Source organism: Oncorhynchus masou, chromosome 23 (genome assembly GCF_036934945.1).
Source record: "Oncorhynchus masou masou isolate Uvic2021 chromosome 23, UVic_Omas_1.1, whole genome shotgun sequence".
NCBI lineage: Eukaryota > Metazoa > Chordata > Actinopteri > Salmoniformes > Salmonidae > Oncorhynchus > Oncorhynchus masou.
Genome location: NC_088234.1, coordinates 54,951,858 through 54,977,935, shown reverse-complemented (window position 1 = coordinate 54,977,935; position 26,078 = coordinate 54,951,858). Strand labels below are relative to the sequence as shown.

The 26,078-nt window shown below is 44.4% G+C and overlaps 1 protein-coding gene across 2 annotated transcripts; it reads left to right on the top strand.

Moving 5' to 3' along the window:
- The first annotated feature begins 3,273 nt into the window (after nucleotides 1-3,273).
- On the top strand, nucleotides 3,274-26,078 carry LOC135510035 (transmembrane protease serine 9-like). 2 transcript variants are annotated; one of them, XM_064930836.1, is made up of 10 exons: nucleotides 3,274-3,415; nucleotides 14,014-14,034; nucleotides 20,661-20,823; nucleotides 21,019-21,287; nucleotides 21,425-21,570; nucleotides 21,668-21,986; nucleotides 22,441-22,612; nucleotides 24,240-24,505; nucleotides 24,806-24,915; nucleotides 25,333-26,078. In XM_064930836.1, exons 1-10 carry the CDS (start codon nucleotides 3,361-3,363, stop codon nucleotides 25,627-25,629), a joined length of 1,818 nt encoding a protein of 605 aa, XP_064786908.1. In that variant the 5' UTR covers nucleotides 3,274-3,360; the 3' UTR covers nucleotides 25,630-26,078. The 2 variants fall into 2 exon arrangements, with proteins under 2 accessions (XP_064786908.1, XP_064786909.1); XM_064930837.1 differs by lacking the exon at nucleotides 14,014-14,034.

Genomic DNA, 26,078 nt, shown 5'->3' with positions numbered 1-26,078 from the left:
TTGATTGTCACAAGCGTTTACAAAGACTGTAGAACTGGGAGTAGACAATGAGGTGCTCAACCTTCATCAAAATAACAAAGACAAATACCAAAACACATTGGCACAAATACAACATATTTTAGACCATGCCCCCAAATATGCTTTTAATAATCTCTATCAAAACCACAGGTGGCGTAGGAAAGTCAGGTTGATTGCAACCGAGAGGTTGTGAATTAAAATCCCAAGTGAGGTTGACTCCGAAGTAATCAGAATACAGCAGCATACTGTCCCTTACAGCAATAATACCTTACCCAGTTCTAAAAATACATGAACCTTTTGTATATTTACAGTTTTTTCACTGCAACCACCCGGGAAATGTTTAACAGTGTAATGAAGAACCATACACAAAGGCTTATTCAAAGAACTGATATAAAAAAGGTTCTCCACAATGCAAAAAAAGTGTTTCCCCCTACAAAATGTATAACCTTGTTTTCGTAGTAACTATCTGTAACGGGATTCTTCTGTTGAAGGAGAGGCGGACCAAAACGCAGCGTGGTTATTTGGATACTTCTTTAATAAATATGAAAATAGAACAATATACAGAAACAAGAAACGTGAAAAACCGAAAACAGCCCTATCTGGTGTAACAAACACAAAGACAGGAACAATCACCCACAAACCCCAACACCAAACAGGCTACCTAAATATGGTTCCCAATCAGAGACAATGACTAACACCTGCCTCTGATTGAGAACCATATCAGGCCAAACACAGAAACAAACAAACTAGACACACAACATAGAATGCCCACTCAGATCACACCCTGACCAAACAAAACATAGAAACATGCAAAGCAAACTATGGTCAGGGTGTGACAGTACCCCCCCCCCCCCCAAGGTGCGGACTCCGGCCGCAAAACCTGAACCTATTGGGGAGGGTCTGGGTGGGCATCTGTCCGCGGTGGCGGCTCTGGTGCTGGACGAGGCCCCCACTTCACCATAGTCTTAGTCCGCCACATTGTCCGCTTCCGTGGCCTCCTAACCACGGCGACCCTTCTAAATGACCCCACTGGACTGAGGGGCAGCTCGGGACAGAGGGGCAGCTTGGGACAGAGGGGCAGCTCGGGACAGAGGGGCAGCTCGGGACAGAGGGGCAGCTCGGGACAGAGGGGCAGCTCCGTACTGGCTGGCGGCTCTGGCGGATCCTGGCTGACTGGCGGCTCTGGCGGATCCTGGCTGACTGGCGGCATTGGCGGATCCTGGCTGACTGGCGGCACTGGCGGATCCTGGCTGCTCCATGCAGACTGGCGGCTCTGGCTGCTCCATGCAGACTGGCGGCTCTGGCTGCTCCATGCAGACTGGCGGCTCTGGCTGCTCCATGCAGACTGGCGGCTCTGGCTGCTCCATGCAGACTGGCAGCTCCATTCAGACTGGCGGCTCTGGCTGCTCCATGCAGACTGGCGGCTCTGGCTGCTCCATGCAGACTGGCGGCTCTGGCTGCTCCATGCAGACTGGCGGCTCTGGCTGCTCCATGCAGACTGGCGGCTCTGGCTGCTCCATGCAGACTGGCAGCTCCATGCAGACTGGCAGCTCTGGCTGCTCCATGCAGACTGGCAGCTCTGGCTGCTCCATGTAGACTGGCAGCTCTGGCTGCTCCATGCAGACTGGCAGCTCTGGCTGCTCCATGCAGACTGGCAGCTCTGGCTGCTCCATGCAGACTGGCAGCTCTGGCTGCTCCATGCAGACTGGCGACTCCGGCAGCGCTGAACAGGCGGGAGACTTCGGCAGCGCTGGAGAGGAGAAAAGCTCTGGCAGCGCTGGACAGGCGGGAGACTCCGGCAGCGCTGACGAGGAGGAAGGCTCCGGCAGCGCTGGACAGGCGGGAGACTCCGGGAGGCTGGCGAGGAGGAAGGCTCCGGCAGCACTGGACAGGCGGGAGCACCTGTAGGGATGAGACGGAGAGACAGCCTGGTGCGGGGGGCTGCCACTGGAGGGCTGGTGCATGGAGGTGGTACCGGATAGACCGGACCGTGCAGGCGCACTGGAGCTCTTGAGCACCGAGCCTGCCCAACCCTACCTGGTTGAATGCTCCCGGTCGCCCTGCCAGTGCGGCGAGGTGGAATAGCCCGCACTGGGCCATGCAGGTGAACCGAGGACACCATGTGCAAGGCTGGTGCCATGTAAGCCGGCCCAGGGAGATGCACTGGAGACCAGATGGGTAGAGCCGGCTTCATGGCACTTGGCTCGATGCCCACTCTAGCCCGGCCGATATGCGGAGCTGGTATGTACCGCACCGGGCTATGCACCCGCACTGGGGACACCGTGCGCTTCACAGCATAACACGGTGCCTGCCCGGTCTCTCTAGCCCCCCGGTAAGCACTGGAAGTTGGCGCAGGTCTCCTACCTGGCTTCGCCACACTTCCTGTGTGCCCCCCCAAGACATTTTTGGGGCTGACTCTCGGGCTTCCATCCACGCCGTCGTGCTGCCTCCTCATACCAGCGCCTCTCCGCCTTCCCCGCCTCCAGCTCTTCTTTGGGGCGGCGATATTCTCCAGGCTGTGCCCAGGGTCCTTTTCCATCCAACTCATCCTCCCATGTCCAGTACTCCTCGCGCTGCTCCTGCTGCCGCTGCCTGTCACCACGCCGCTTGGTCCTGTTGTGGTGGGTGATTCTGTAACGGGATTCTTCTGTTGAAGGAGAGGCGGACCAAAACGCAGCGTGGTTATTTAGATACATCTTTAATAAAGATGAAAATAGAACAATATACAAAAACAAGGAACGTGAAAAACCGAAAACCGAAAACAGCTCTATCTGGTGTAACAAACACAAAGACAGGAACAATCACCCACAAACCCCAACACCAACACCAAACAGGCTACCTAAATATGGTTCCCAATCAGAGACAATTACTAACACCTGCCTCTGATTGAGAACCATATCAGACATAACACAGAAACAGACAAACTAGACACAACATAGAATGCCCACTCAGATCACACCCTGACCAAACAAAACATAGAAACATACAAAGCAAACTATGGTCAGGGTGTGACACGATCACTTTGTTTGAGAATGTAGGGTTAATGTTTAATTGATGGGGATTAATGGAAACTTCTGTACACTATTCTTAGCCTTTCTAGCCTTACTGAATGACCTAAGCACAAACCCATATCACAGCTAATCAGTGTTTGGCCATACCTGTCTAATGAGTGGCCTCAGGATAGCCAATGTAGACCAACAAGGAAATAAAGTTGAGTGATTAGAAGAACAAAAGAAGAGGGTGTAGTGTGTGGGGTGTCCGAAGGGAGGGGAGTAGGCAATGAAGGACAGCATGAGGGATATTTAAAGAGCAAAAACATGGGCTTTGTACATAAGACTTGAAATGTCTGTGAAGAAATTGGTATGTTTATTGACGGTGGCAAGTCTCCTAATTCAAGGTAAGTCTTTTTGAGCGTATTAGATTGACCACTATACTTTTCTGTGGCAGGAGTGGGATTGTCTACCCATACTAGTGTACCATATACTTAAACTACATACTATTTACTCATCGTTGCATACTATTAAGCAAGTAGCCTACTGAAACAGATCCTTTGGTTCCATATCAACATATGTATTAGTTAAACCAAAGCGCTATAACATATATAGGCTAAATATAAAAAGCCTAGGACACACACCAACATTTTTCAACTGTTCAAATCAAAATGTTATTGCACAGAAAAACGTGGACCGTCGGGTGCAAATTCAGTCACAAATTCAGAACCACTGGACAGCAACATTACAAACTAAAGCACTGATCATTGGGAACGAGATCAGAATGACTGCTAAGGCTTAATCAATAAATTAAATGCATGCCTACCAAACTAAAACAATCTGTTAAAATCAAAAGGCCTGAATAACATCACATCAATAACAAGACGACACATTCATCAATGAAAATATGGTTTAGTATTTAGTTGAAAAGCTCTGACGAGAACAATAAACACTTTTCAGTGAGAAAACAGAAATCCACTTTGGGTAAAAAATAAAATAAAAAATACTTATGTTTTCAAAGATGTAACCTAAAATAAAATGTTCATTATACTTTTAAAAAGAACAGAAACTACTTTGCCTCCATTTGAGCACCACCACAGAATCTTTGGGAATCTTCCCAATGAACTAACCTAGTTTTGTTGTTGGTTACTTGAAGAGAACTAGGGCCTATCACTCACAGCCCCCCCACTTCCAATGCATTGTGGAAAGGCATTCATTAAATTCTACTAGATGAAGAGCTGAAATTAGTGATACATCCTGGAATTTAAACCATATTTAATTTTAGAAATGTTGCATACTATCAAAGATTATGGATATAGTGACAAGATACATGGGAGTTGTTGTCCACAAATATTTTGAATAGTTGCCATTGTTGAATACTTGTTTCAGATTGAATTGGGGTGTGTTCGTGAATTCAATTTGGTGTGCCAGAGTGCACCCTAATAGAGCTGGTCAAATCAAATCAGATGGTTAGGCTAGTTAGGCTGGTTACATGTTATCCAGAGCGTTGTTTACTAACTGTGTAGCTGGCAACAATTTAATTAAGCATTTTTGCCGACGTTTATTGACACCGAACATTTTTGACAGGTATTGAACGTTCGTAAATTCATCAGTTATTCTGATGTGAATTTACAAATGAACTAAGAAAGGGATAATCAGCAAGAGGCAATTCATTATATGGCTAAATTCACAATCTGGCCTTCATACCAACATGGCCATCTGATCATCTCGAGTTTACAATTGTCTCATTGCTTGTCAAGCATCACTACTCTGGGCAGTTCTGACTTAGAATATGTGGACAACTATAAATACCTAGGTGTCTTTCTAGACTGTAAACTCTCCTTCCAGACTCAAATTAAGCATCTCTAATCCAAAATTAAATCTAGAATTGGCTTCCTATTTTGCAACGAAGCATCCTTCACTCATGCTGCCAAACATACCCTCGTAAAACTGACTATCCTACCGATCCTCGACTTCGGCAATGTCATTTTCAAAATAACCTCCAACAATCTACCCAGCAAATTGGATGTAGTCTATCACAGTGCCATCCGTTTTGTCACGAAAGCCACATTTATTGCCCACCACTGCGACCTGTATGCTCTTGTTGGCTGGCCCTCGCTTCATATTCGTCGCCAAACCCACTGGCTCCGGGTCATCTATAAGTCTTTGCTAGGAAAAAGCCCCACCTTATCTCAGCTCACTGGTCACCATACTGGTCACTGTAGCATGCGCTCCAGCAGGTATATTTAACTGGTCACCCCCAAAGCCAACTCCTCCTTTGGCCACCTTTCCTTCCAGTTCTCTGTGGCCATTGACTGGAATGAATTGCAAAAATCTCTGAAGCTGGAGTCTTATATCTCCCTCACTAACTTCAAATCAAATCAAATCAAATTTTATTTCACATACACATGGTTAGCAGATGTTAATGCGAATGTAGCGAAATGCTTGTGCTTCCAGTTCCGACAATGCAGTAATAACCAACAAGTAATCTAACTAACAATTCCAAAACTAATTTCTTATACACAGTGTAAGGGGATAAATAATGTGTACATAAAGATATGAATGAGTGATGGTGCAGAGCAGCATAGGCAAGATACGGTAGATGGTATCGAGTACAGTATATACATATGAGATGAGTATGTAAACAAAGTGGCATAGTTAAAGTGGCTAGTGATGCATGTATTACATAAGGATGCAGTAGATGATAGAGTACAGTATATACGTATACATATGAGATGAATAATGTAGGGTATGTAAACATTATATTAGGTAGCATTGTTTAAAGTGGCTAGTGATATATTTTACATCCTTTCCCATCAATTTCCATTATTGAAGTGGCTGGAGTTGAGTCAGTGTGTTGGCAGCAGCCACTCAATGTTAGTGGTTGCTGTTTAACAGTCTGATGGCCTTGAGATAGAAGCTGTTTTTCAGTCTCTCGGTCCCAGCTTTGATGCACCTGTACTGACCTCGCCTTCTGGATGATAGCGGGGTGAACAGGCAGTGGCTCGGGTGGGTGTTGTCCTTGATGATCTTTATGGCCTTCCTGTAACATCGGGTGGTGTAGGTGTCCTGGAGGGCAGGTAGTTTGCCCCCGGTGATACGTTGTGCAGACCTCACTACCCTCTGGAGAGCCTTACGGTTGTGGGCAGAAGGCTCTCCAGAGGGTAGTGAGGTCTGCACAAGCTGTCAGAGCAGCTTACCGATCATTGCACCTGTGCACAGCCCATCTGTAAATAGCCCACCCAACTACCTCATCCCCTTATTTATTTATTTATTTTTGCTCCTTTGCACACCAGTATCTCTACATGTACATTCATCTTCTGCACAACTATCACTCCAATGTTAATTGCTAAATTGTAACTATTTCACCACTATGACCTACAATATTTATTGCCTTACCTCACTAATCTTTTTACATTTGCACACACTGTATATAGATTTTTCTATTGTGTTATTGACTGTACGTTTGTTTATCCCTTGTGTAACTCTGTGTTGCTTGTTTCGCACTGCTTTGCTTTATCTTGGCCAGGTCGCAGTTTTAAATGAGAACTTGTTCTCAACTGGCCTACCTGGTTAAATAAAAGCGAAATAAAAAATATATATTTTAAAATATATTAAATAGTTTTTTTACCCCTCATCAATCTACACAATACCCCATAATGACAAAGCAAAAACAGGATTTTAGAAATGTTTGATAATTTATTAAAAATAAAACACTGAAACATCACATTTACATAAGTATTCAGACCCTTTACTTAGTACTTTGTTGAAGCACCTTTGGCACCGACTACAGCCTTGAGTCTTCTTGGGTATGACGCTACAAGCTTGGCACACCTGTGTTTGGGGAGTTTCTACCATTTTTCTCTGTAGATCCTCTCAAGCTCTGTCAGGTTGTATGGGGAGCGTTGCTGCACAGCTATTTTCAGGTCTCTCCAGAGATATTCGCTCTGTCTGGGCTCTGGCTGGGCCACTCAAGGACATTCAGAGACTTGTCTCGAAGCCACTCCTGTGTTGTGTTGGCTGTGTGCTTGGAGTCGTTGTCCTGTTGGAAAGTGAACTTTCGCCCCAGTCTGAGGTCCTGATAGCTCTGGAGAAGGTTTTCATCAAGGATCTCTCTGTACTTGGCTCCGTTCATCTTTGTCTTAATCCTGACTAGTCTCCCAGTCCCTGTCGCTGAAAAACATCCCCACAGCATGATGCTGTCACCACCATGCTTCACTGTAGGTGTCACGTTCTGACCTTAGTTCCTTTGTTTTTGTCTCTACAGACAATTCCTTCAACTTCATGGCCTGATTTTTGCTCTGACATGCATTGTTAATTGTGGGACCATATATTGACAGGTGTGTGCCTTTCCAAATCATGTCCAATCCATTGAATTTACCACAGGTGGAATCCAATGAAATTGTTGAAACATCTCAAGGATGATCAGTGGAAACAGGATGCACCTGAGCTCAATTTTGAGTCTCATAGCAGACGTTCTGAAAACTTATGTAAATAAGTGTTTCAGTTTTTTATTTTTTTCTAAAAACTTGTTTTCACTTGGTCATTATGGGGTTTTGGGTAAAGAGTGCTGAGGATATATATATTTTTAAGTAACCACTAGTGCAGTACTGGTAGTAGAGATGATAGAGACACTATGGAGACACTATTTGGCATGTTGCAACTTTGAAAAATAGTTTTAAACAATTTTTCATTAACAATGTTTGAAATCCAGAATGTCTGTCATTCTAAAGTAAACCTGTACAACAATGGTGAGAGAGTGAGGCTTAAAAATCCTTCTTTAACCTTTTGCCTCCCCTTCATCTACACTGATTGAAGTGGATTTAAGAAGTGACATCAATAAGGGATCATAACATTCACCTGGATTTACCTGGTCAGTATAAATGAAAGAGCAGGTGTCCTATTGTTATGTACAGTCAGTGTATACATAGGCGTCATGACACTTTTCATGCATCTTTCATTGCCCTTTTTGAGTGTTGCAGTATCCTTCCCCAGAGATACATCTCAAAAGTAAATAGTTAATGTAAAAATAGATTTTTCTATAGAATGGCTTGCTACTATAATGAGAACAAAACAAGCCAATTGTTGATGAAAATCCTTTACTGACATGATGTATTACGACCAGTTTTGCATGTTATTTTGGCATTAATACGTGTCACATATCAGTTTACAAACAATGTAAAAAAAAATTATTGAGTTAATAAAGTCGATTTCTTGATTAAGGTAATGTTCTCTAGTTGCGCCATGATTGGCTCAGGGTTCTGTCACTCATGAGGACACTAAGTCACCACAAAATCTACGGAGAGAGCTCGAAAATTCAAGCCCCTTGGATGCTGCCATAGAGTTTTATTTGAAGTGCCCATCCAAGAAGTGTGAAGGTCATTGGCCACAGATAAAATTACGTCAACTCACTATCTACAGTAGCTTTGATCGGACTGATTGTGTCAAAATCATACTTTCAAAATCTTAGCTAGCAAGCTAGCAGTCATCATCATGAATCAACTTGACAATCTACTGGCAAATCCTTTTCAATCAATGCCATATCCTTGTCAAATTAAGAGAAAGTAGAGATAAAACGTCGCGGTGCTCATGGACCATTGGACATAAACATTACACAACAAGTCGGAAATTGCAAATTCAACCATGAGTGGTTTGGAAGGAAGCAGTGGCTAACTGCAAGCATTCTAAAGAAATCACTATTTTGCTTCCACTGCCTGCGATTCAGTGGAGGGTGTGTGGTTCAAGTCTGGGTTTAAGGGTTTAAAACATCTGTCTGAAAGAGTCTGAAAACATGATAATTGTGCATCACATATAGACAATGCTTTTAAACTGGGATTACTGGAGAAATCAAACATTGTGGCTCAGCTAGAAATACAGACGAGCCATCGACCTTCACAACCAACAAACGGAGAATAGGTACGTGATTGCCCGAATTATAGCATGCATTCAATTGTGTGGCAATTGTGAGACAGCACTGCGGGGCCATGACAAGTTGGCCGACTCCTTGAACCCAGACGTTTTCAGGTGTATTTTTGAGACCATGCGTGAAATCAATTTTTAAGGGTACGTCAAGCACAATCCATAACAAACTTTTGGATTGTATGTTAATGAAGTGTACAGAGAAGCTATAGCTAAGGTGTCTGAGACTCCTTTTGCGTCTGTACATCTCCCGTAAATCACAGATGGTAATAGTGCTGCGCTACATGGTTACCAGACAACAGTGTGTGTGAGAGGTTTTTGTAGAGGTGAAGGACAAAACTGGTGTTGGCCTCTCCAAAACCATCAAACAAGTCCTAGCACCACTGAATGTCAAGGAGAAGTTGGCTGCACAAACCTATGACAGGGCAGCGGCGATGAGTAGTAATGTACGTGCCGAAGGTTTCCTTTCCGACCGCCGAACTCCAGCGTGCTACCAACCTGTGGACAAACAGGAGAATTGAAAAGGGAGCTGTTCAATGTCTATCGACATCCTCAGCTGCACACTGGAAAGACATTCTTAATTGAAATCACTCTATGAAAACAACATTCAGGAGGCCTTGTCTGATACAGTCTCTCTTCTCAAATTCATCATCACCACTCCGATGACAACTGCTGAGTCAGATAGAAACTTTTCCCCCTTAGAAGAATAAAAACCACATGCAACTCCATGGGCCAAAAAAGGTTCAACGCTATCAATCCAGCATGACTTCATCCAGAGAATGCAAGACTTTGATGACATAGTAATTGAGAAGTTTGCCCACAAGAAGGACCGCCGTGCCAACTTGCTGTTCAAGTGAGCACAGTACAACAATGGTGAGTCCATAACTATGTCTAGTATGCTGCTGCATAAGTGATGTAATATGCCAGGGAGATGTGTATACTGTAACTAAGAAAGTAATACTAAGTGTATGTTGTGTAGTATGCAGTTAGTAGCCCATGCGCCTCACCCTAAGAATGTGGTCCCTTTCCCCCCTTCGAATTTAGCCTACTGTTCTGACTTGGTGGTGCACGTGTAGCCTTTAGAGAAATCTCATCTTTGAATATTGTAACAGCTTTCATTGTCTGCATACGTGCCCCCGTTAATTTAGCCTACTGTTCCGACTTGGTTGATCACTTCTAGCCTATAGCCAGTTTTTAGAAAATGTCATAATCGAATATTGTATCAGCTTTCATTGTCTGCTTATGTGCCCCTATTGTCAGAGCTTTCTTTGTCTGCTTATGTGCCTCTGTTAATTTGGCCTACCGTTCGGACTTGGTGTACAGGGAGAATACTGTAAGAACAGCCCATATTCTGAATTATGTCACTGTCCATTTCAAAAGTGCTGAATGAATAGGCATATACTGTTCTGACTTGGTAGTGCACATGTAGCCTATAGTCTGTTTTAGCGAAATGTCATCGTCGAAAATTGTAAGAGCTTTCATCGGCTTGTTCATGCTTGTTCAATGAACCATAAACAATTAACGAACAAGAATCTGTGGAGCGGTCTTTAAGACACTAACAGCTTATAGATGGTGGGCAATTAAGGTCACAGTTATGAAAACTTAGGACACTAAAAAGGCCTTTCTACTGACTCTGAAAAACACCAGAAGAAAGATGCCCAGGGTCTCTGCTCATCTGTGTGAACGTGCCTTAGGCATGCTGCAAGGAGGCATGAGGACTGCAGATGTGGCCAGGGCAATAAATTGCAATGTCCCTACTGTGAGATGCCTAAGACAGCACTACAAGGAGACAGGACGGACAGCTGATCGTCCTCGCAGTGGCAGATCACGTGTAATAGCACCTGCACAGGATCGGCACATCCGAACATCACACCTGCGGGACAGGTACAGGGTGGTAACAACAACTGCCAGAGTTACACCAGGAATGCACAATCCCTCCATCAGTGCTCAGACTGTCCGCAATAGGCTGAGAGAGGCTGGACTGAGGGATTGTGGGTCTGTTGTGAGGCAGGTCCTCACCAGACATCACCGGCAACAACGTCGCCTATGGGCACAAACCCACCGTCGCTGGACCAGACAGGACTGACAAAAAGTGCTCTTCTCTGACATGCTGCAGTTTGTCTCAGCAGGTATGAAGGTCAGATTCGTGTTTATTGTTCATCGTCGGAGGAATGAGTGTTCCACCGAGGCCTGTACTCTGGAGCGGGATCAATTTGGAGGTCTGTGGCGGTGTGTCACGGCATCATCGGCATCATCGGACTGAGCCTGTTGTCATTGCAGGCAATCTCAACGCGGTGCGTTACAGGGATGACATCCTCCTCACTCATGTGGTACCCTTCCTGCAGGCTCATCCTGACATGACCCTCCAGCATGACAAGGCCATCAGCCATATTGCTCATTCTGTGCGTGATTTCCAGCAAGACAGGAATGTCAGAGTTCTGCCATGGCCAGTGAAGAGCCCGGATCTCAATCCCATTGAGCACATCTGGGACCTGTTGGATCGGAGGGTGAGGGCTAGGGCCATTCCCCCCCAGAATTGTCCGGGAACTTGCAGGTGCCTTGGTGTAAGAGTGGGGTAACTTCTCACAGCAAGAACGGGCAAATCTGGTGCAGTCCATGAGGAGGAGATGCACTGCAGTACTTAATACACCTGGTGGCCACACCAGATACTGACTGTTCCTTTTGATTTTTACACCCCCCCCCCCCCCATTTGTTCAGGGACACATTCTTCCATTTCTGTTAGTCATATGTCTGTGGAACTTGTTCAGTTTATGTCTCAGTTGTTGAATCTATCTTGTTATGTTCACACTAATTTGCTGAAAATAAATGCAGTTGACAGTGAGAGGATGTTTCTTTTTTTGCTGAGTTTATATGCCATAGTTTGTACATCTGCATTGTTATATTGCTTATATAGGTATATGTCATTAGTATCTTATTAATAATTTTAGGCAATGTTAGAATGATGCATTTAATTGTTTTTCTTACTTTGTGTGTTATAATTAGCTCAGGTGCTTTTCTCCATAAGGAGGGTGGTAAGTTACAGACCCAACAACATTATATTATAGTATCCCCTTCTCGTTACCATGTTTGCCAGTGACGGTCTCTTCCAATTGAAATACTTTGGTTCAACAAACAGTTCAGTAATAGACCCATGTAATTCCAGTTCATATTGCGGTTGTTTTGTTTGTGCAATGCTCTGTCAGTGCTTCTGTATATTGTTTATAAAAGTGGATCCTTGTGATTATATTCTCCTTCCTTTTTACATCACATAGGCCTAATAAAATACTTCAAATGGCAGTCTAACTTCTGTGTCTGGGTCTCTCTCTTTCTCTCTCCGTGGTGACTTAAAAAAGCGTAAAGTTAAGGCCTCAACATCTTGCTGAATTTATCTGAACTAATATCTCTCTGAATTTCTGTCGCTGTCCATTTCGAAAGTGCTGAACCAGTAGGCCTACCTCATCGCAGCTCGTTTGCTTGAACTTGCTTATATTTACGAGCTACGTATTATTTATATAAGAACAAATATTGTGAATTTACTGAACATAAATGTGATAAAGTTTGTGTATGGTTCAAAAGTCAAAATGTCGACATCCATTATTATTGAAGGAGAATGTGGTTCTTATCTAGTTACTGTACACAAATCCACAAGGAGTCAGTAGAAACCATATTAAGCAAGTCAGTGTCACGCCCTGGTCTTAGTATTTTGTGTTTTCCTTATCTATTTGGTCAGGCCAGGGTGTGACATGGGTTTTTGTATGTGGTGTGTTTTGTCTTGTTTTTTTTTCACATGTATTGGGATGGTAGCTTTGTGGGGTGTTCTAGGTGAATCTATGGCTGTCATAAGTGGTTCTCAATCAGAGGCAGGTGTTTATCGTTGTCTCTGATTGGGAACCATATTTCGGCAGCCATATTCTTTGAGTGTTTCGTGGGTGATTGTCCTTTTGTTCCTTTTCCTGTCCTTATGTCTGTCGTGTACTAGTTTGCACCAGTATTAGGCTGTTCCGGTTTTCATTACGTTTATTGTTTTGTAGTGTTTGTGTTTAGTGTGTTTTTTCATTAAACATGAATCTCAATAGCCACGCCGCATTTTGGTCCGACTCTCCTTCACCTATAGAAAGCCGTTACAGTCAGCCATAAGCTCCACTCTCGGGACAGCTTTATGTAGACCCTAAGAGTTTGTGGGCAGCGTTTGTCACCATGAAAGTGCATTTAATGTACAGTTTAGTGATGTGTAGTGGCTTCGCTGCATCTATAAAAAAATGGTTTTCCCCACCAAGATTGACATGCTAAATTCGCCACTGGTCGGATCACACAAAAAGTTACATATTGCAACATTTAACTACTCACATTCTTAAAAATATATACTTAGATACTTGTAAAATAAACATGTATAAAATACCTTACAAACACTACAATCCAACTCATATTACAACATCATTCCATTTCAGAGTCTTTTCAGTTTTATGAATTGAAAAACCAAAAAATATATGGCAAATAGTAATCAAAACTGGATGGTCTTCAGAGATAGATGGGAGGGGTTGAGGGTAGCTGAAGGCTGGGACTAAAAACGATTGTAAAATATACTGTGTCCATAAAATGTATATAGTATGTATAAACTGAAAGTAGAAGCCTAATTGTTGTTGTGCATTCGTTTAATCCAATTAGGGGAAGGATGTTAGGGTTAGGAGAAAATAATAAAGGAAAATATATATTTTTTTATATGTATGGGGGATTGTAAATTATGCAGACAATTACATTGATGGAAGCCACAGTCTATCTGCAATATTAAAGCTAAACTGCCCCCGAAATAAAATATTAAATAAAACACTCTAATCCAACTCATATTACAACAGCATTCCATTTCAGAGACTTTTCAGTTTCATGAAAACATGAATTTAATGTTTTAGCTTTATTTGTTTGATCCACTACTGAAGAAAAGGTGCAGCTGATGCAAGCTAGCATGCAATGAGGTGTGACATGTTCAACAATTATGGTTATACACAAGCTGCATTTTCACAAAAGCAAACATGTTTAATAGAGACAATCAGACAAATGAATTAACTCAATTACTTCCTCTCTTTCTCAGAATCGTATTGTCAACTTGATGGTAAGAACATGATCTACATTTTCTTCTCCAGACGTGTACAGAAATTCATGGTCATCACTCCCATTGCTGCCATTTCTTTTTGTTTAATTTAAAGAGCATGATCGATTAGAACATACTATAAATGTCAACCTTTGAGATATTCTTCGTTTTCATTATTGACAAAATGTAATCAGTCCACATACCTGCATGCACATTTTGACAGCTGTCATGATCTTAATGATGTGCTGCTAATGTTTTAATGTCTGATTATTTTATTTATCATGTATACTGTGTATCATGTTACTGTGAAGCCAACGGTTCATTTCCACACTGTGTGAACAATCATGTTTTGGTAACACTTTACTTGACACCCAGTGTCATAACACATTATGACACGATCATAACCATGCCATAATATGTCATAACAGCTGACATAACCTGTCATAATATGGTCATAACACTGTCATGGTGTCAGAGATACGTATATAGGTGGCAGGGAAGTCAGGCGCAGGAGAGTCAAACGGAGTGTAAAATGGAGTCTTTTAATAATGTCCAAGTAACATGCTCCATAACACTAAATAGAAAAAGGAATATAAACAAATATGGGTACGAAGACCCGTCGCGCACCTAAACAACAAACACTACACTGACAATTGTAACGACGTTCTTCGTTTGTCGCAAGAAAGTTGGACCGAAATGCAGCGTGTTGGTTACTCATGTTTATTAATGAAACAAATAACGGAACTATACATGAAATAACTAATAAATACAAAACAACAAAACGGAACGTGAAACCTATTACAGCCTATCTTGTGAACGCTACACAGAGACAGGAACAATCACCCACGAAATACAAAGTGAAACCCAGTACACCTAAATACGGTTCCCAATCAGAGACAACGAGAATCACCTGACTCTGATTGAGAACCGCCTCAGGCAGCCAAACCTAAACAACACCGCTACTCAGCCGCAATCCCAAATACTACAAACCCCAATACGAAAATACAATATATAAACCCATGTCACACCCTGGCCTGACCAAATATATAACGAAAAAACACAAAATACAATGACCAAGGCGTGACAGAACCCCCCCCTAAGGTGCGGACTCCCGGACGCACCTCAAGACCATAGGGCAGGTCCGGGTGGGCGTCTGTCCATGGTGGCGGTTCCGGCTCGGGACCTGGACCCCACTCCATAAATGTCATAGTTCCTCCCCTTCGCGTCCTGGGATGATCCACCCTCGCCGCCGACCATGGCCGAATATTCCTCACCCAGAACCCTACTGAACAGAGGAGCAGCTCGGGACTGAGGGGCAGCTCGGGACTGAGGCAGCTCGGGACTGAGGGGCAGCCCAGCACTGAGAGGTAGCCCAGCACTGAGAAGAAGCCCAGTACTGAGATGAAGCCCAGCAAGGCAGTTGACTCCGGCAGATCCTGGCTGACTGGCAGATCCTGGCCGACTGGCGGATCCTGGCTGACTAGCAGATCTGGCAGATCCTGGCTGACTGGCGGATCCTGGCTGACTGGCAGATCCTGGCCGACTGGCGGATCCTGGCTGATTAGCAGATCTGGCAGATCCTGGCTGACTAGCGGATCCTGGCTGACTGGCGGATCTGGAAGAGTCTGGTTGACTGGCAGATCTGGAAGAGTCTGGTTGACTGGCAGATCTGGAAGAGTCTGGTTGACTGGCAGATCTGGAGGAGTCTGGCTGAATGGCAGATCTGGAAGAGTCTGGCTGAATGGCAGATCTGGAAGTGTCTGGCTGACTGGCAGATCTGGAAGAGTCTGGTTGACTGGCAGATCTGGAGGAGTCTGGCTGACTGGCAGATCTGGAAGAGTCTGGCTGACTGGCAGATCTGGAAGAGTCTGGTTGACTGGCAGATCTGGAAGAGTCTGGTTGACTGGCAGATCTGGAAGAGTCTGGTTGACTGGCAGATCTGGAAGAGTCTGGTTGACTGGCAGATCTGGAAGAGTCTGGCTGACTGGCAGATCCTGGCAGACTGACGGCTCTGGCTGCTTCATGCTGACTGACGGCTCTGGCTGCTCCATGCTGACTGGCGGCTCTGGCTGCTCCATGCAGACTGGCAGCTCTGGCTGCTCCATGCAGACTGGCAGCTCCTTGCAGACTGGCAGCTCTAGCTGCTCCATGCAGACTGGCAGCTCTGGCTGCTCCATGCAGACTGGCAGCTCCTTGCAGACTGGCAGCTCTAGCTGCTCCATGCAGACTGGCAGCTCTGGCTGCTCCATGCAGACTGGCAGCTCCTTGCAGACTGGCAGCTCTAGCTGCTCCATGCAGACTGACAGCTCTGGCTGCTCCATGCAGACTGGCAGCTCCTTGCAGACTGGCAGCTCTAGCTGCTCCATGCAGACTAGCAGCTCAGGCTGCTCCGAACAGGCAGGAGGCTCCGGCAGCGCTGGAGAGGAGAAAGGCTCCGACAGGACAGGAGAGGCGAGGCGCACTGTTGGCCTGATGTGTGGTGCTGGCACTGGTGGTATTGGGCCGAGGACACGCACAGGAAGCCTAGTGCGGGGAGCTGCTACCGGAGGGCTGGGGTGTGGAGGTGGTACTGGATAGACCGGACCGTGCAGGCGCACTGGAGCTCTTGAGCACCGAGCCTGCCCAACCTTACCTGGTTGAATCCTCTCGGTTGCCCTGCCAGTGCTGCGAGGAGGAATAGCCCGCACTGGCTATGTAGGCGAACCGGAGACACCGAGCGCAAGGCTGGTGCCATGTAAGCCGGCCCAAGGAGACGCACTGGGGACCAGATGCGTAGAGCCGGCTTCATGGCATTTGGCTCGACGCTCAATCTAGCCCGGCCGATACGCGGAGCTGAAATATACCGCACCGGGCTATGCACCCGCACTGGGGACACCGTGCGCACCACTGCATAACACGGTGCCTGCCCGGTCTCTCTAGCCCCCTATAAGCACAGGGAGTTTGCGCAGGTCTCCTACCTGACGCAGCCATACTCCCTGATAGCCCCCCCCAATAATTTTTTGGGGCTGATTCCCGGGCTTCCATCCACGTCGCCGTGCTGCCTCCTCATACCAGCGCCTCTCCGCTTTAGCCGCTTCTAATTCCTCCTTGGGGCGGCGATATTCACCAGGCTGAGCCCAGGGTCCTTTTCCGTCCAGTTCCTCCTCCCATGTCCAATTCTCCAAATGGTTTAGCCTCTCCCACTGAAGCTGCTTCTGTTGCCTCTCGTGTAGCTCCTGCCTGTTAACACGCTGCTCGGTCCGTGTGTGGTGGGTGATTCTGTAACGACGTTCTTCGTTTGTCGCAAGAAAGTCGGACCGAAATGCAGCGTGTTGGTTACTCATGTTTATTAATGAAACAAATAACGGAACTATACATGAAATAACTAATAAATACAAAACAACAAAACGGACCGTGAAACCTATTACAGCCTATCTTGTGAACGCTACACAGAGACAGGAACAATCACCCACGAAATACAAAGTGAAACCCAGTACACCTAAATACGGTTCCCAATCAGAGACAACGAGAATCACCTGACTCTGATTGAGAACCGCCTCAGGCAGCCAAACCTAAACAACACCCCTACTCAGCCGCAATCCCAAATACTACAAACCCCAATACGAAAATACAATATATAAACCCATGTCACACCCTGGCCTGACCAAATATATAACGAAAACACAAAATACAATGACCAAGGCGTGACAACAATAAACAATCTCTGACGAAGACATGAGGGGAAACAGAGGGTTAAATACACAGGTAATGAATGGGATTGAAAACAGGTGTGTGGGAATACAAGACAAAACCAATGGAAAATGAAAAATGGATCAATGATGGCTAGAAGACCGGTGACGTCGAACGCCGAGCACTGCCCGAACAAGGAGAGGCAACGACTTCGTCAGAAGTCGTGACACATGGCCCATATATTTACACCTATTGTGACGTACACTACATTCCTAAAAGCATATGGACACCTGCTCGTCGAACATCTCATTCCAAAATCATGGGCATTAATATAGAGCCGGTCCCCCCTTTGCTGCTATAACAGCCTCCACCCTTCTGGGAAGGCCTTCCACTAGATGTTGGAACATTGCTGCTTGGACTTGCTGCCTTTCAGCCACAAGAGCATTAGTAAGGTCGGCACTGATGTTGGGCGATTGGTGCTGGCTCTCAGTCTGCGTTCCAATTAATCTTGAAGGTGTTCGATGGGGTTGACGTCAGCGATCTGTGCAATCAAGTTCTTCCACACCGATCTCGACAAACCATTTCTGTATGTACCTTGCTTTGTGCATGGGTGCATTGTCATGCTGAAACAGGAAAGGGCCTTCCCCAAACTGTTGTCACAAAGTTGGAAGTACAGAATTGTCTAGAATGTCATTGTATGGCGTAGCATTTAGATTTCCCTTTACTGGAACTAAGGGGCCGAGCCCGAACCATGAAAAACATTCCCAGACCATTATTCCTCTTCCATGAAATTTTACAGTTGGCACTAGGCATGGTTTTGGATTGCCAGATGATGAAGCTTGGTTCATCATTCAAGAGAATGCATGCTCCAGACTCCAATGGCGGCAAGCCTTACCCTACTCCAGATGACGCTTGGCATTGCATATTATGATCTTAGGCTTCTGTGCGACTGATCGGCCATGAAAACCCATTTCATGAAGCTCCAGACGAACAGTTCTTGTGCTGAAGTTGCTTCCAGAGACAGTTTGGAACTCGGTAGTGAGTGTTGCAACCGAGGACAGATGATTTTTATGCACTACGTGCTTCAGCACTTGGCGGTCCCATTTTCTAAGCTTGTGTCGCCTACCACTTTGCCGCTGAATCGTTGTTGCTAATAGACGTTTCCAATTCACAATAACAGCACTTACACTTGACAGGGCAGTTCCAGCAGGGAAGAAATTTGACGAACTGACTTAGTGGAAAGGTTGCATCCTATTATGGTGCCACGATGCAAGTCACTGAGCTCTTCAGTATGGGCTATTCTACTGCCAATGTTTTCTATGGAGATTGTGTTGCTGTGTGCTCGATTTTATACACCTGTCAGCAATGGGAGTGGCTGAAATAGCCGAAGAGGAGAGGCGAGAAGGATCGGAGGACCAATATGCGGCGTGGTAAGTGTCCATGGTTCTTTTAATAAGAAATAGTACACATGAACAACTGAATACAAAAAACAATAAACCTGGAATGATAGAAACCCAAAACAGTACTGTGTGGTGAAAAACACAGACACGGAAACAAACACCCACAAACAAACAGTGAAACCCAGGCTACCTAAGTATGATTCTCAATCAGAGACAACTAACGACACCTGCCTCTGATTGAGAACCATACTAGGCCGAAACATACAAATCCTCAAATCATAGAAAATCAAACAGACTGCCCACCCTAACTCACGCCCTGACCATACTAAATAAATACAAAACAAAGGAAATAAAGGTCAGAACATGACAGTTGCCTTACAACATGGAATTAAAATAGTTTTTTGAGGGGGTTGTATCATTTTATTTTACACGCCATGCCTACCACTTTGAAAATGCAAAAATACTTTTTGTTGTGAAACAAACAAGAAATTAGAAGAAAATAGAGAGAACTTAAGCATGCATAACTATTCACCCCCCTAAGTCAAAACTTTGTAGAGCCACCTTTTGCAGTAATTACAGCTGCAAGTCTCTTGGGGTATGTCTCTAGCCACTGTGATTTTTGCCATTCTTCAAGGCAAAACTGCTCTAGCTCCTTCAAATTCGATGGGTTCCACTGGTGTAAATCAATCTTTAAGTCATACCACAGATTCTCAATTGGATTGAGGTCTGAGCTTTGACTAGGCCATTCCAAGACATTTGAATATTTCCCCTTAAACCCCTTGAGTGCTGCTTTAGCAGTATGCTTAGGGTCATTGTCATGCTGGAAGGTGAACCTCCGTCCCAGTCTCACATCTCTGGAAGACTGAAACAGGTTTCCCTCAAGAATTTCCCTGTATTTAGCACCATACATCATTCCTTCAATTCTGACAAGTGTCTCAGTCCCTGCCGATGAAAAACATCCCCACAGCATAATGCTGCCATCACCATGCTTCACTGTGGGGATAGGGTTCTCGGGGTGATGAGAGGTGTTGGGTTTGTGCCAGACATTTTCCTTGATGGCCAAAAAGCTCCATTTTAATCTCATCTGACCAGAGTGCCTTTTTCCATATTTTTGGGGAGTCTGCGCGTTGGGGTAGCTGCATATCTGACATCAGTGTGTGTGCAATTACATTGACAATTTAATATGGTCAATTAAAAAAAATATATATATAACAACCATAGTTGTTGACACACAGGCTATGGTGTTATGGATTGTTTTGCCTTGTGTGGTAGGTTTTGGTTTTTTTGACACTCTTATGTAGGTGTCATAATCAGCCATAAAATAACGCAATATATGTCACAACAGGTCTAAATATATGTTTCGTGACAGTGTTATGACCATAATATAACAGGTTAGGACAGGTTATGTCAGTTGTTATGACATATTATGACATGGTTATGATGCTGGGTGTCAAGTAAAGTGTTACCCATGGTTTCATATTGTATTCTATGGCTTAGTGACTCAATTCAGACTCTGATTATATCTTATGTTCCAGTATGTGGCACCACTCCACTCATCATTGTTTATCTCTGTTTAAGTGTGTGGGACCACTTCATTCAACAACAAAATAGTGGGGGGTGAGGATGCCCCTGCAGGAAGTTGGCCCTGGCAGGCTAGCGTACACCAATTTGGTGGCCATGTTTGTGGCGGGTCCCTCATCAACAAGGAGTGGGTGATGTCTGCAGCCCACTGCTTTTCTGGGTGAGTTAGCGTGAGATACAGAGGACGTAAAGGTTGTAGCTCAAGGAATACGTCAAACTCTCTGTAATGCAGCTGAGTGCAACTCTTACTTGAAATAAGTTTCTGAAAAATCAACTTTAGTTTAATGGGATTATTATATTTTGTCAAATTCTCATATGATGCAAAAATATATATAATCTTCCTGTTCCAACAAAGCTCAAGCCCAAATGATTGGAACATCATCTTAGGTCGACAGAACCAGGAGGGCAGTAACCCCAACGAAGTGTCCAGAACTGTTGCTCAGATCGTCTTACATCCAGTTTACGACAGTGACACCAATGACAACGACATTGCTCTGCTCAGACTCACCTCACCAGTCAACTTCACAAACTATATCAGACCCGTCTGTCTGGCAGCAAGTGACAGTTTTTACCACAATGGAACTGATAGCTGGGTCACTGGCTGGGGCAAAATCAACGAAGGAAGTGAGGAGACCTTTGCATGGAGATGTCAATGACATATTGTGTTGTGAGAAATAGCAGTACATTGTAGACCAAAAACATTATTTTTCCAATGAAAATGGAATGTTCATAACGAGTCTGTCTCTCATCCTCTACCTCAGAATTCCTCCCCTCCCCTCAGGCTCTGCAGGAAGTGGAGGTTCCAGTTCTGGGTAATAGACAGTGTAACTGCCTCAATAGTGTCGGCTCAGTCACAGACAACATGCTTTGTGCTGGTGTACTGACAGGGGGCAAGGACTCATGTCAGGTAGAGTCCATGCTAACCCATTTCATTATTGCTCTGTTCCTAAACTATTCTTTGTTGTTTACTGGATTGGAAGACTTACCTTGCGCCATCCTTTCAGGGTGACTCTGGAGGTCCAATGGTGGCCAAACAGAACTCTGTCTGGATCCAGTCTGGGGTTGTGAGCTGGGGTTTTGGCTGCGCTCGGCCCAATCTCCCTGGGGTGTACACCAGAGTGTCTCGCTACCAGCCTTGGATCAACTCCAAGATCACTACCGATAAGCCAGGCTTTGTCCAGTTTACCTCCAGTGGGGTAGATACTGACAGCAGTTACACATGTCCTGGCCTACCACCTCCTGCTACAACTGTACCAACTAAACAACAACTAATAACAACAACAACTAAAGCACCAGATATCGCTGTCATTTCAACTGCAGAAGGTGAGTTTTTCATTTTAGGTTCAGCATCGACAAGCTAGGCTTTGTCCTGTTTACCTCCTGTGGGTTAGATGCTGACAGTAGTTATACCTGTCCTGGCTTGCCACCAACCATGATCTCAACTGGAAGTACAGCCACCACTGCTCCACATAAGTTTCCTACCTCTGTGGCTACACTCTTAGATAAAGGTTCCAAAAGGGTTATTTGGCTGTCCCCATAGAAGAACGCTTTTGGGTTCCAGGTAGAACCTGCTGTGGAAAGGGTTCTACATGGAACCCAAAAGGGTTCTACTTGGAACCAAAAGAGTTCTACATGGAACCAAAAAGGCTTCTTCAAAGGGTTCCCCTATGGGGACAGCCAATAAACCCTTTTAGATTCTAGATAGAATTTGCTGAGCTGTGAAAGACTGCGATACTACTTTGTATCATTACTTACAGTTTTCTTCTTTCCCTTTCAGGGCGTGTATGTGGCCGTGCTCCTATGAGTCCCTTTCTAGGGGGCAACAGTTATTATGTTGCGGAGGGAACTTGGCCCTGGATGGTCAATCTACACAGAAATGGGATCCATATTTGCAGCGGCACACTTATTACAGAGGAATTTGTCCTTAGTGCTGCCCAATGCTTCCCTGGGTAAATTAATGTTGCACTGAGCTTCACAGAGAACAGTTGAATAACACTTTCTATGGACCCATAAATAAACTCGGCAAAAAAAAAGAAACGTTCCTTTTACAGGACCCTGTCATTCAAAGATAATTTGTAAAAATCCAAATAACTTCACAGATCTTCATTGTAAAGGGTTTGAACACTGTTTCCCATGCTTGTTCAATGAACCATAAACAATTCATGAACATTCACCTGTGGAACGGTCGTTAATACACTAACAGCTTACAGACGGTAGGCAATTAAGGTCACAGAAAACTTAGGACACTAAAGAGGCCTTTCTAGTGACTCTGAAAAACACCAAAAGAAAAATTCCCAGGGTCCCTGCTCATATGTGTGGACGTGCCTTAGGCATGCTGCAAGGAGGCATGAGGACTGCAGATGTGGCCAGGGCAAAAAATTGCAATGTCCGTACTGTGAGATGCCTAAGACAGCGCTACAAGGAGACAGGATGGACAGCTGATCGTCCTTGCAGTGGCAGATCATGTGTAACAACACCTGCACAGGATCGGTGCATCTGAACATCACACCTGCTGGACAGGTACATGATGGCAACAACAACTGCCTGAGTTACATCAGGAATGCACAATCCCTCCATCAGTGATCAGACTGTCCGCAATAGGCAGAGAGAGGCTGGATTGAGGGCTTGTAAGCCTGTTGTAAGGCAAAATCATGTAACGAGTCATGATTTTGTCTCACCAGGGGTGATGGTCGGGTTCGTGTTTATTGCCAAAGGAATGAGCGTTACACCGAGGCCTGTACTCTGGAGCAGGATTGATTTGGAGGTGGAGGGTCCATCATGGTCTTTGGTGGTGTGTCACAGCATCATCGGACTGAGCTTGTTGTCATTGCAGCTTTTCTCAACGCTGTGCGTTACAGGGATGACATCCTCGTCCCTCATGTGGTACCCTTCCTGCAGGCTCTTCCTGACATGACCCTCCAGCATGACAATGCCACCAGCCATATACTGCTCATTCTGTGCAGGATTTCCTGCAAGACAGGAATGTCAGTGTTCTGCCATGGCCAGCGAAGAGCCCGGATCTCAATTCCATTGAGCATGGCTGGGACCTGTTGGATCAGAGGGTGAGGACTAGGGTCATTCCCCCCAGAAATCTCCGGGGCAGGTGCCTTGTTGGAAGAGTGGGGTAACATCTCACAGCAAGAACTAGCAAATCTGGTGCAGTCCATGAGGAGGAGATCCACTGCAGTACTTAATGCAGCTGGTGGCCACGCCAGATACTGACTGTTACTTTTGATTTTGACCTCCTCCTTTGTTCAGCGACACATTATTCCATTTATGTTAGTCACATGTCTTTAGAACTTGTTCAGTTTCTGTCTCAGTTGTTGAATCTTGTTATCTTCATACAAATATTTGCACATGTTAAGTTCGCTGAAAATAAACGCAGCTGACGGTGAAAGGACGTTTCTTTTTTTGCTGAGTTTATAATGCATTTTAAACAAGCATAATTACTCATAATCCAGTCATATTGCAGTATATGTGTACATGCATTGTAATCAACATTGTGGAGAAAGATTGGCCTGTAAAATATATTTCTAAATGCTTTTCGAAGACCATATCTGTTTTCTGTTCCTGCAGTTCACATCTAAATCCCGACGAGTGGACTGTGTTTCTGGGAGAGCGCAAGCAGAAAGGATCTGATGTCTTTGAGGCTACATTGGGCATTGTGAACATCACTCTGACCAACCTAACTGGGACCAACATTGCGCTGCTGCAGCTGGATAACTTTGTGAACTTCAGCAGCTACCTTCAGCCTATATGTGTAGACCTGAGCAATGATGTAAGTTTCCCACCTGGGACTCAGTGCTGGGTGACAGGCTGGGGAAACCAGGACAAAGGCAGGGGTAAGCAACTGTGTTTGTTTGCAAGATGCTGGAAGGCCATTCAGTGTTCAAGTAATGGATGCACATGACTCAATAATTCATAATTTCTTTAGGGAAAATGAGATGATGAAAACAGTTAAGTTTTGTTCACCGTATTATTAGGACATTTCATTATTATCAGAACAGTCCTTGTTAGTTTATTCTACCACAGGCATGTGGTGGAATATTTCTATGCGTGTAATTTTACTTAAATTATAGATACCAGTTGACCATGCGTATTAGCTGATATTTTTAACCCAACTAAATGAATCACTATCCTAGTGAACGGCACCACTGGGACGGGTCTATGGGGGCAGCAGGCTAATGTGATGAGCTGTGGCAACATCTCCTCCACTGAGAACATCTGCACTGCAGCGATAAACCTGGAACAGGTAACAAGGGCTACAGCAAGGGCTACTTTACTTAAAGCATCCAGGTATAATGCATTATGATACAGTTATAATGCATAGTAAGACTTGTCATGTACAATCTCTTTATAATGTCTTATGAACATATCTTAATGATCGGGACAAAATAACAGTCCGTTTGAGAGAGTTGTGAATTGAATGCATAGAGAACCATTGCATACTGTATAGTCCATGTTATAAGGCATTGTAAAGGCTCATACATGCTTATAGCAAGTCATAAAGAATTACACTTGGATGCTTTAATTTTTGTTTCTTCAAAATTGTATGTATGGCGGAGAGTGTTAGGCATTGCTGTTTGGTGTAGGTCAGAAGTATTCTCTCTGTTTAAGTGATTCTCATTAATATCCAATTCTATTTATTTCTGCTTTGTTTTCTATACAGGGAGATGTAGGTGGTCCCCTGGTGTGTAAGTCTGGGTTGGCATGGTTCCAGGCTGGAGTGCTAACAATGAATAAGGATGAAAATGATACCAATTTGCGAGCGACCAATATGCATATTTTTTCCAAAATCTCCAGATTCGCGTCCTTTTTTAATAAGATGATCAGTGACTTCCCCACCCCGCCAACAACCACTGTCCCCAACAACAAAGGAAATGCAGTCCCCAGCTCCCTCTCTCTTTCACTCTTATTTTATTTTTTTCTCCCCATTCTTGCCATGGTCTTGCTGTCAGGCTGGTAGTTCCTCAATCTCTCTTTTTGGCCGTGTCTATGAAATATATCACTTTATGCACCAGTACCAGGGTAATGAAATTTGAGGATTCAATTTGTGGCACCAAAGAAAGAAACTAGCAATTTGACAAATGTGTGAATGTCAGGAATAATCATACAATGAAACTAATGAAGGTAACACTTTATGTAAAACATTGTTATAACTAATTGGTGGAATCTTTTATGTGAAATAATGTTTTTCAAGCAAATAACTGTTTAATTGGTACTGATTAATAAAGTACCTATAAACCCTTTATAAAGTATTGTAAAGTTCCAGTGAATGATGACATGTTTAACATATCAGTTTTACGTCTGTAATGTACACAAACTAAATAGGTTGGCATATATTCTGTTTTTAAAGTAATGTTACTGTAAAAAAAAATGAAAATAAATATTTATCATGAATGCATAAATATGAAG